The 12,188-nt window shown below is 40.6% G+C and overlaps 1 protein-coding gene across 1 annotated transcript in view; it reads left to right on the top strand.

Annotated features, from left to right (window-relative positions):
* P2RX4 (purinergic receptor P2X 4) overlaps positions 1-12,188 on the top strand; it is a 64,884-nt gene that overhangs the window by 39,484 nt on the left and 13,212 nt on the right. The window contains exons 8-10 of the mRNA XM_075834487.1: positions 1,762-1,898; positions 3,863-3,956; positions 8,808-8,873. Of these exons, the coding sequence (XP_075690602.1) occupies positions 1,762-1,898; positions 3,863-3,956; positions 8,808-8,873 (297 nt within the window). The remainder of the gene's footprint in view (positions 1-1,761; positions 1,899-3,862; positions 3,957-8,807; positions 8,874-12,188) is intronic.

The following is a 12,188-nucleotide window of genomic DNA, read 5'->3' as shown; positions in this document are numbered from 1 at the left end:
AGCAGAAAAAGAATGGCGACAGCACACTGCGACTCTAATGCCACCTAAACCACTAAATATAAATAAATATGCACTAAAGCTAAATCTACTTATAATAGGGAGTTTCTTAGTGCACATTTTGATCAAAAAGTGTTTGCCCACCTGCCACGACAAGGCGACTTCTGTAAGGTGGGAAACTACGCTGCACATACACCCAGAACTGGGACTAAGCCTACATATATACCTGGGGATGGTAGGATCCAGCATTGAACTGATTAAAATCACCCAGGGCAGAATGGGAGGAGTGCAAGAACAAAAATGGAGGCAGTCACTAACCCCACATATATGGATCACATAAACACAACAAAACAAAAATAATTAGTTCAATGCTGGATCCTACCATCCCCAGGTATATATGTAGGCTTAGTCCCAGTTCTGGGTGTATGTGCAGCGTAGGTTCCCACCTTACAGAGGTCGCCTTGTCGTGGCAGGTGGGCAAACACTTTTTGATCAAAATGTGCACTAAGAACCTCCCTATTATAAGTAGATTTAGCTTTAGTGCATATTTATTTATATTTAGTGGTTTAGGTGGCATTAGTGTCGCAGTGTGCTGTCGCCATTCTTTTTCTGATATATATATATATATATATATATCTATATCTCCGTTTTACATGAAGTATTTGCAGTGAAATCACCGCCTCTTTTGTATTGTTAGTAATTCTCCATTAAAAGCCCTGTTTGTTCCCTAGTGCAGTCCAACTAGACACTGTTTCTGCTCTACTTTTCTTCTCTCCCGGCATTGATCACTTTGAAGTCTTCTACAATCTGACAACACAATTGCAGGAACTTCTATGCAAACAAACTGCCAGGGACACATGACCTGTTGCTCTGAATGTGATAAGTAAGGAAACTTGGTTGCTCATCACATGCAGAGCAGTTTCCTCTGGCTTCTTATAGCATGTATTCACATACAGAGCAGTAAGTGCTGTGCTGTTTAGATAATGATATGAAGAAAAAAATAACTGCAGCACAGATGAAAAGCAGCAACAGCATTTCTTGCTCAAAGAAGTTGCCTACAGCATGAACGGAGTAAATGTATGCAATGCATGGAAAATACTCACTTAGGGTCCTATTAGACGGGCAGATATTCTTTCATGACCGAGCAACGAGTGATAATTTAGAGAGTTGTTTACGTTCAAAAGATGGTCTATTTCACGTGGCCATGATTGCTAAAGATTTTCGCTGTTCAGCCGTTACTGTGATCGTTGCTCGCTCGCCCGCCCACACCTCCTCTCTGAACTGCTAACGACTGGAAGATTTTTGATTAGACGATGGGATGTGGCTGATCCACGTAAACCCAACTATTTATCATTCGATCGTTGCACCCTGTTACACATGGCCATGATCTCTTAAATTCAAACTATTATACAAGAATCGCTCCGTCTAATAATAGGTCCTTATGTGTAAGAATTTTATTAGGAAATTTGTTATCACCATTCATATGAGGTGAAAAAAAGCTTTTAGGGTGTGTTGAGGAAATTTGCAGAGGATTTCATTTGAGATACAAGCAGACTTTTTTCCACACTGTGTGTAAATCCCCCAAAAACACAGCAAAAGGTTTAAAATAAAAATGTGTTAATCTTTAACTTGCCATTGTCCTGCCTCGTGTGCCATTTCTGAAAATTAATAAAAAGGGAGTTTAGAAAAATAAAAATGAAAGCAACTCCCCAAGTTTGTTTATAAAGCACTCTGTACTGGATTTACAATGTGTTGTTTTTGAAGGGTGGAGTTATGGGAATTCAGATTAGTTGGAACTGTGATCTGGACAAGAAATATACATACTGCGTTCCAAAGTACTCATTTCGACGTTTGGACAATAGAGAATTAGATCACAATGTTTCTCCCGGATATAATTTCAGGTAAGCAAACACGAAACTCGATTTGGTGTACATGATACAGTTAAGTGGCTGTTCCTTTTATGAGATGTCTAATGTAATTTTACTAACCTATTGTGAACAGGGCCATTGACAAAATGTCATCTTTTGTAATGACTCGTTCTAAGGGTGAATCATTTTTTTTTATTTTTTTGGGTACATTTATGTGGCACAGAGTCTTTATAGGATACCTAATTTTAGACGTTTTATATTGGGGGATTGGGTAAAATAGAAATAAAAAATATATATTTTTGCAGAGCAGTACAGGAATATAGCTATGCCGATACATGAGACCTAGTGAAAACAACAGCATCCGGGAGTCAGACCTCGCGTCCAGCGTGTATACTGGGAGGCACATGGTTACAGGAGAAAAGTCAAACTAGATCCGCTTGCAAACTGAATATCAGGGATCTGACAATTATTGAAGTACTTTAGATTTCTGACTGAAAGTGCAACTTTTTTTAACTTTAGGTAACCACTAGCATAGGTAAAATATATATGTTTTCCATATCAAAGGTGTCTGTGGTCTGTTTCTTCAGTACATTTCTGTATATACAGATCACAGGCGGCATGATATTATTGTCTTTGTACCAGGTGTATGTACTATTGGGATGTGACTATACATTCTGTGGACATGAAGGGGTTAAGTATTCTTTATGTATAAATTGGTTTTAAATAGAAGTATTTAAGTCTGTCTTATTATTTAAAGGCCCAATTTGCATACATTTAATCTTATGTTTCTTTATAGGTATAATTAACTTGATACCCTAATATTACTTTCATTCATGAAAAACTTTCCATCGGTAAAGCCGCAGTAGGTTTTAATCAACCATTCATGTCTAATTAAATACTAACTTTAAATAGTCAATTTAAAGCGTACCTACGTTTTCAGGCGAATTTTTTTTCAGAACAAGCTGTAGTGTGTACATGAGAAATAACACTATTTCTGCCTATTATATGACCTCTATATGGTATTATTCAGCAGTTTTCGCCTATGCAGGCTCTATCTCTATTTCTCAGTTTCCTCTGAGCTACTGGTTGGAGCCCTGCTCTCCTATATCTATTACAAATACTGTATATAGAAGCTGCAGCAACAATGAGCAGTGTAGCTCAGAATCCAGCACTGGGGTGACATATCTCTCACTAGCAGCCTGTTTGTCTTTCTTTTTCCTCCTTTTTTTTTTTTTGTAACTTTAGTAGTAGCTGCTTGTGTCTGTCTGCTTTTGTTATAGCTATTTTCATGAAATCACGGCAAAGTTGTTGCATTTTTTTATTTTTTTTATTTTTTTTCAGCAAAAAAATGCATTTGTACCTTTAACATGACATTCCAGCATTAGCCCTTACATGCAGCTTTTGAGTTATTATTGAGAAATACTTGCAGCAAACATTAGACCGCATAGGGCAAAGTCTACATGGAGAGAAATGAAGAGACGTCGCAGGCTATAGAGCAATAGTGGTGAAGCAGATTATAAAAATGTTACATAAACCAAGCAGACCGAGACACAAGCAGCTAGTGCAACGATTACATGAGTGGTACTAAGAAGAGAACAGGAGTGATAATCTGGCTGTCTGCAGAGACACACATCCCCACTTCCTGCAGTCACTCTCCTCTTCTCTCTAACTAGAGACGGGGGCGAACAGCAGATTACAGGAGGGAAAGGGCAGGGAGACACCTAGTAGCAATAACTTAATACAGATTTTGCAAGGATAAAGCTGAAAATTGTTTGAAAAAAAGTTGTTGCTTATCCGGTAGACTATTCGATTAGCAGACGTATAAAAAGTTAGTGTCCATTTAAGCTTGTGTTCTCAGCAGGAGCTACCAAGTCATTGAAGTACAAGCTGCAGATTGTACCTCTGTGGCAAATTCTTTAAAAAGTGGATAATAATTGTTAATACTTACGTTAGAAGATATGTAGAATACTCATGTAGTCAATGGTCCTTTTTTTCAGGTTTGCCAAATATTACAAGAATTCCAAAAACGTGGAATCAAGGACTTTAATGAAAATTTACGGAATTCGATTTGATATTCTAGTTTTTGGAACTGTAAGTGGAATGTGAGCTTTTGTTTGTTTTTGTTTTCTTTATGGGTGTATGCTTTTATTACATACAGTTGCGTCCAGAAGTAATTGGACAGTGATACAATTTTCATAATTTAGCCGATTTACACCATCACAATGTCTTTTTTTTTTTTTTTATTTTTTTTTTTTTTTTTTTTTTAAACTCATTTTATAAAAAAAAAAAAAGGGGGTATTAAAGCACTGCAATAAGAACGGTGTAGGACAACAGCGTCCTAATGTGACAGGGCACATGCAAGTGCCAACTATATCATTACAACGCAGTAGTAACACAATAAATCAATAGTGTCATGTAAAATATCAGAAGGCTTAAAAGAGACTGGTCTAATTGTACATAGTAGTGTATTTATGCAGCCACGCAAGAGGCCTGAGAGGACAACATCAAGCGATCTCAAATGTTGAGTTTCCCCAGATGAACGAGAACTAGAGAATCCAGGTGTTTTAAAAAAGATTGCAGTATAGGGGTAAACACGTGCTGTAGAATGTAAAGGCACTTTGGAAGTACTACCATCTTTATCAGGTTGATCCGTCCCATAACTGATAGTGGAAATGCTGCCCATATCTTACATTTCTCCTTTAAATGTCAGAGGGTGGACGTTTAGCGGTAAAGATAGTTTAGCCTGCTTTGCGATATGTATTCCCAGATATTTGGCACTACAAGACCCCCTAGGTTGGAGGCAATAGGTTGTGAATCCCCAGGATGGAGGAACAATAAAGCCGACTTTGTCCAGTTAATACGAAGCCCTGAGTAATCCCCAAATACGTTGATTAGGTTCATTGCTCTGGGAAAGGAGAGTTGCGTATGAGAAATAAAGAGCATGATGTCGTCCACGTATAAGACTATACGCTCCTCACCTGCTTCATGTGAGATACCTTTCATCTCCGGGTCCAAACGTATTGTTATGGCCAGCGGTTCCATTGCAATAGCAAAGAGTAAGGGTATGTGCGCACACAAATTAAAAAAAAGTCTCAAAATACGAAGCTTTTTTTCCAGAGAAAACTGCTCCTGATTTTCAGATTTTTATATTTATTTTTTTTTCAAGCGACTCACTTTTTTCGCGGTGTTTCGTACGTCTGTTTTTGGAGCTGTTTTTCTAGAGAGTCAACGAAAAAACGTCTCGAAGTGGCATGCGCTTTTTCGCGCCCGTTTTTAAGAACTGGCATGTAAAAAAAACGGCCCGTCGTAACAGGACGCCGTTTTTGCCATTGAAATCAATGGGCAGATGTTTGGAGGCGTTCTGCTTCTGAATTTACGGCCTGAAAAATGGCCGAAAATAAGCCGTGTGAACATACCATGAGGGTGACGGGACACCTCTGCATCTCAATGGATTTGAAACAAAGCAATGAAGAGTGTAGACTTTCAGCTTTAATTCAAAAGGTTTAAAAAATATATTGTATTAGAGGGTATTCCTATCTCGTGCATTTATGGTTATCTAAAGGATATGCCATAAATTGTACGATCGATGCAGATCTCACCTCTGGGACTTGCAGGAGGCCCCGTTCTAGAGTGCCACATCATACATTCTGCCATGTCACTGCACTGGACTTCATCCACTGGTTGACAAGAGGGCTGAGTTTTCTGAATACAGCTGAGTGCGTTTCCGGTTTCCTAAACTCCCATAGTAGTGAATTGGGGCTACAGAAACTGTATAGCACAGCGAGATATGCTGTTTCCTGACCTAAAAAGCACTCTGCTGTGTCTAGGAAACCCAGCCAGCTAGTCAGCCAGGAGCCCAGCGACCGCAGTAGAAGGTAGGTCGAGAGACAGGGGGCCTGTTCTAGAGATAGGTGCAAGTCCTAGAAGTGGGACCGGCACCTTTCGGACATTTATGGTATATCCTTTGACTGTGCCATAAATGCCTGAGATGGTACCCCTTTTAATGCAAAATATAAAAGTCTACAATGAAGAGATGCCTTCATGAATGTAAATACAGAGGTTTTATCTCAAGATGAAAACCGCTGGTAACCCTCAAGAACAGAAGGGCCAGATTAGACTTTGCTAAAAATAAAAAAAAAATAAAAAAGCTGCTCCGTTCTGGAACAAGATTATTGGGACAGAAAAACAAGTTTAACTTTTACCAGAATGATGGGAAGAGATTAGTATGGAGAAAGTGTGCTAGGACTTTAGATCTGAAGCATACCTCATCTGTCACACATGATCGAGGCAGTGTTATGGCATGGGCATGTATTGCAGCCAGTGGAACTGGGGCACTGGTGTTTATCGATGATGTGAATGCAAATAGAAGTAGCAGGATGAATTCTGAAGTGTATAGAGAGACTATCTGCGAAGATTCAATCAAATGCTGCAAAACTGATGGATATTAACCCAAAACATACCACAAAAGCAGCCCAAGGTAGTCTTAAAGAAAATAATGTTCTATTCTTAATGGCTGAGTCAGTCACCAGACCTCAAACTGATTGATTGAGCATGCTATTCACTTACTTTAAGATAAAGCTGAAGGCAGCAGATGTCAGTTTTCGGTCCGTGATGTACCGACCGTGTGTCGGCCGTTTTGTCCCGGACCAACCACAGTTCAGGGTGCTGGGCTCCTAGCATCATAGTTATGTATGATGATAGGAGTCCCTGCCTCTCTGCAGGAATATTGTACCGTACTGTAATGTTTTCAGTACGGGACAGTATTATCCTGGGTAGGCAGGGACTCCTATCATCATACATAACTATGATGCTAGGAGCCCAGCGCCCTGAACTGTGGTCAGTCAGGGAAATACGACCGACACAAGGTCCATATATCACGGACCAAACAGCTGCCTGAATATGGCCATAGTGCTCAGGTCCTAGGTTTTCAAGCCATGCCTCAGACTGTTGTTGGGACTTGTAGAGCAGTAGTTTAAGCATTTGCTGGCCTTGTTTGGACACGTTATGGGTGCACTGTATGGTAGTTTGTGAATGACTCTTGTGATTGTGCTACTATTAATATATTGCAGCTGTATAATTTTCAATCTGAAGCCTGGTTGTATTAAGGTAGACCAGCTTCCCTTCCGTCTCATAAAAGTGGGTCACCCAAACTATATTTTACACAGGGACCTCCCCTGCTACTGATCAGCTGTTATTTATGGGAGAAGTGGCCATCCAGTTTTTGTTTTCCCTGCCTTGAAATCAATGTACAGAGAAGGGAGGCCCCTGTTGCCGGGGGAGCTGCATTTTGCAGCTCTCTGATCTTGTTGATTGGAAACCTTCTTGGCAACCTCTTTGTTACTTCTATATGCCCTAATCGGGCATAAGAGTAGGGGTTGTCTAAAGTGTGTGTGTGTGTGTGTGTGTGTGTGTGTGTGTGTGTGTGTGTGTGTGTGCGCGCAACCAGTGCCGATCAACGAGACAGCTCGTTGATCGGCGCTCGTTGGCTCTTGTCACTAGGAGCTCTGTACTCATACATTTCTATCATGTCGGCAGCACGTCTCCCTGTTTACACAGGGTGATGTGCTGCCGACAACGATAATACTTCTGGTTTTTATAACTATACGATTATCTGCTGATCGCTGGCCTATTTACACAGGGCAATTATCGGCAACGAGTGTTCTATGAACGCTTGTCTGATCGATAATTGGCCAGTGTAACAGGGCCTTTAGGTACAATAGTCCTGGGACTAAACAATAGTGATAAGAGAAAAAACAATGGGTGTCCATACATTAACCCCTTGGCGGCATACGACATACTATTACTGAAATGTTACACAGCCGACGCCTCACTCCAGCGGGCGGAATCAAAGTTCACTGCCGTGACCGTGGCATTTCAATTGTTAGAATTAGGGCCCCCCCTCAAAGGCCCCCAGGTCTGCCATCTTTGTACCTCTTTGAAGCTCTGGCAAAGCTTCAAAGGAGACTGTCCGAATCACGATATACTGCAATACATTAGTATTCCAGTATATCAAGCAAGCGGTCGCTGGTTAAAGTCTCCTAGTGAGACTAATATAAAAAAAAGTAAAAGACCGTTTTGGTTTTTTTTCTGTTTAAAAGTTCAAAAAAAACAACCTTTTCCCATTTTTCCCCATAAGTAATGTTAAATAAAATAAAAGTTAACCTAACTGGTATCACAGTGTCAGTAAAAGTCTAAACTATCACAATATAGAGTTTAACCCGCTCGTTGAACGGCGTAATTTTTTTTTTTTTTTTTTATAAATCACACAAATTGATTTTTTTTGGTCACCTTCGCTCTTCAAAAAAAGGAAATAAAAAGCGATCAAAAAGTCGCATATACCCCAAAATATCGGTGAAAACTACAGCTCGCCTTGCAAAAATTAAGCCCTCACATCGCTAAATTGATGGAAAAAAAGTTATGGCTCTCAAAATATGGCGACACTAAAATAAATAAATATATATATATATATATATATATATATATATATATATATATATATATTTATTTAGCAAATATTTTTTTTTTATAAAAGTGGTAAAACATAAAACAAAACATATGTTTGGTATCGCCGTAATCGGATCAACCTGTAGAATAAGGTGCAAGTGTAGTTTTTACCGCCTGATGGACACTCAAAACACTCAAAAAAAATGGCGTGATCGCAGGGTTGTTTTGTGTTTTTTTTCCCATTTCACCCCACAAATATTTTCTTACAGCATCCCAATACATTAGACGATACAATAAATGGTGCCATGACTAACTACAACTTGTCCCGCAAAAAACAAGCCCTCGTATGGCTATGTCGACGAAGAAATCAAAAAGTTATGGCTTTTGGAAGGCAGGGAGGAAAAAACTAAAATGAAAAAACTGAAATTGGCCGTATCTCCAAGGGGTTAAAGAATTAAATCCATATGCTTACAGTAGATCTGTGTTTTGTCTTCTTAGGCAGGGAAGTTCGACATAATTCCAACCATGATTAACATTGGATCCGGCGTTGCATTGCTTGGTGTGGTGAGTTAAATATATATTGAATAACTTTTACACTTAAGAATTCTCAACCTGTAAAGAGATTAAGGGTATAATATTTAATTTTTCCAAGAAAAAAAATTTGAAGTTAATTTGCTTCTTTGGTTGGTGTCAAATGTTTTATGCCCACCAGACAATGTGGCCGCAATAGTAATCAGACACTGGCAGGAACAGCAACACTTGTTAGGGTGTAAATATAGTTATGCATAGAGCGCTGGTGGTGGTGGTCAAACCAAACATCTTAATCCTAATCCTAATCTCCCATGGGTATTAGATGTTTAAAAACATGTTTTACTTATTAGAAATAAAACATGCTATTAAAAATCTAATATTTTAATATCCATGGAAGATGGACAAATGGATTTCTACTCCATAGTTTTGAGAAAAGTAGAGCGCTGTGTATGCCACTCCAGACAAGGTACAGGGCAATTGAGCATGTTACCGGCCCGAGCATCTCTCCCCACAAAGGTAATAACTCAATTTTGGTTTTTTTCTGGACTCTACTGACAAGCTTTGTCAAGCTGTTCTTATGAGTCAACGTTAAACGTAGGACTGTATTTCATTTTTGAATCTCGTTCGTTACGGCTGGTAAGCTCCTACCTTTTTTTTAGGTAGTTATTTAAAGTGTACCATTACTGGTTCTGTATGTGGAAGCTATTCTTTTGCGGTATCTTTGGTTCCCTAGGTGTCGGCCATTATGGAGGGGCACCCAATACACGTCATGGTGTATTTGCTGATGGTGTCAGGACATTCTAGTATAGTCCTCTATTGTCAGTTGGAGCATGGGTGCTTTGCGCTATTTCTTTTCAGCTCTTTTGTGCGATCTTGACTGGAGAGCGCTAGCATTTTCCTGCCTCAAACCAGTATCTTTACAAGGAAAGCGCTCATGGTTTAAGCTGTGGTTTCACAATTGTTCTTTAAAAAAAAAAATTCTTAGATTAAAAAAAACACAAAAATGGCACATTAAACAATAGCATCCTCAAAATTAACGTTTCGTCCCCCTATCCCACACTCGCCAACCCAACCTTGAGTGAAGGGACTAGAAATAAAGAAAAAAGAATTTGCGTTACTTCATAATTTTATTTAATCTTTTACATCATGGTGCCTACAACCGAAGATGTTTTTGAGCATGTATGTCAAGTTTTCCTCAGCTCTCCAGTTTAACTGTAGGCAAGCCTCAACATTGTGGGGTTCTGTTTGGCAAATGGTATCCGTTTAACAGATACGTGATGAACTCTCATGACTGTTTTTATTACCTCAATAGCTTTTCATGATGTATCCGTTAAATGGATAACAAATGCCCATGGATGATGAATGCAACTGTTAGGGTATGTTCACGTGGCAGCGTCCGTAACGGCTGAAATTACGGGGCTGTTTTCAGGAGAAAACAGCACCGTAATTTCAGCCGTCATGGCATGTTGAGGCGCTATTTCGCTGCGTCCATTACGAACGTAAATGGAGCTGCTTTTCCATGGAGTCAATGGAAAACTGCTCCATTTACGTCTGAAGACGTGACATGGCACTTCTTTGATGCGGGCGTCTATTTACATGCCGTTCTTTGACAGCGACGCGTAAATATACGCCTCGTGGGATCAGACTAACGTAAAACCCATTGCTTTCAATGGGCAGATGTTTGTTAACGCTTTCTAGCCGTATTTTCGGGCATAATTCCACGCGTAAAATGCCCGAACTACGTCCGTAAATAAGCCGTGTGAACATACCCTTAGGCATCTGTTTAACGCCTCTGGCACCGATAGCCTATAATGGCATCCATTTAACAGATATATCCCAAAAAGTTATTGAAAAGCCCATGCCACATACGTTCAACGTATGCCTGTGATGGATCCATACATCTCACCCCTGACAAAGCTGCACTGAGAAGCAGCGATATGCGTGGGGCTTCTTACCACAGATTATCTGGGTCATGCATTATCCTCTACATTTAGAATAAGTATTTACCCTTTCACCTATGACCGCACCTCTGGAGAGACATCCAATCCGCTGGACAGGAAACCTGAGGATATAAAAAGGTACACACATCTCCACTCACCAAGTCAGGTTTCCTGTCCTCTGGATGGGATTGTCCTGTAGGAAAAAGCACTTCTCCCTGGGTTACAGACCCCCTAGCAAGGTTCTTACCTTCTTTCCCTAGAGGTGCTCTGGAAGATATGTCACCTTTGAAGGGAGCAACCTTAAGCCTGGTACAGGTACTCCCTCCTCTCCCGATCCATCGCCTTCCTCCATGGAGCTGGTTCAAGGTCCACAGGGTGAGTCCTTCCTCTAGCGGGAGAGTGGTCTGCCGGGGTCATACTCTGCTTCCTGGTGGGGCCGGACGATGCTCAGCGTTGGTGACTTCCGGCGCACTCGGTGCAAAACTTCCGGTCGCCGCTTCGCGTCACTTCCGGCGGGGTGACGTGTCCAACGCTCCAGGGGGCGCAGGTTCCGGCGACCCTAACGGGGAGGAGGTGCTCTAGGTGTCCGTAGCAGAGGGCCTCCCAGCCAATCTAAGGTCTATTTAGGCACGAACAACACGGAGCCTCAGCTCCAGCTTCTTCCTCCATTATGGAAACGCCAGGAGAAGCATCCGGACGCGCTGACCGCTCGGATGCCACCAAGTCCTCCAGTCCGGTACTTGAAGAAAAGACAGAACTATAGGGTAAGATAAAGAAACCCTCTTCCTTACTAAATGCTGTCCCCCTTTTCTTGCATGTGTTTAGGCCAGGGTTTGTTCTAGGAAAAAACCCACAACAAGGAATGTGCGGTTTGTAAAAAGAAACTAGCATCCTCCTATAATAAGAGACTTTGTCAAAAATGTTTAGACAACATTAAGGCAAGTTTGTAGATTCTTCTGAGATGGAGTATTAACGATATGGTGAAGGCAAAAATTAGGAACTCTCTAAAGTCCCTTAAAAGAAAGGACTTACAATCTACCTCTTCTAGCCGGATAGATCTATCTGATTCCTCAGCTGAAGAGGACTTTCAGCCAGAGGAGCAAGGAGAGTATAGCTCCTTAGATAATACCTTGGATGAAGACGAGGGAGGGAGAAATTTGTTCCCAACGGAAGATATAGATCAACTTCTCAATACAGTAAGGGAAACCATGAACATTGATGATCTCAAAGAACCTTGGTCCATCCAGGACATAATGTTTCAAGGTCTAGGTCCTAGAAAAAACAGAACCTTTCCCATTCATAGGAATATAACCAGCCTCATTTAAAGGGGAATGGAAAAATCCTGATCGGAAAGCGGGTATTCCCAAATTCCTCAAGCGGAAATATCTCTTTGAGGATGATGTATGTA

Source organism: Rhinoderma darwinii, chromosome 1, assembly GCF_050947455.1.
Source record: "Rhinoderma darwinii isolate aRhiDar2 chromosome 1, aRhiDar2.hap1, whole genome shotgun sequence".
NCBI classification, from domain to species: Eukaryota; Metazoa; Chordata; class Amphibia; order Anura; family Rhinodermatidae; genus Rhinoderma; species Rhinoderma darwinii.
Note: the sequence above shows the minus strand (reverse complement) of the source record. Positions and strands in the feature narration are given on the sequence as shown.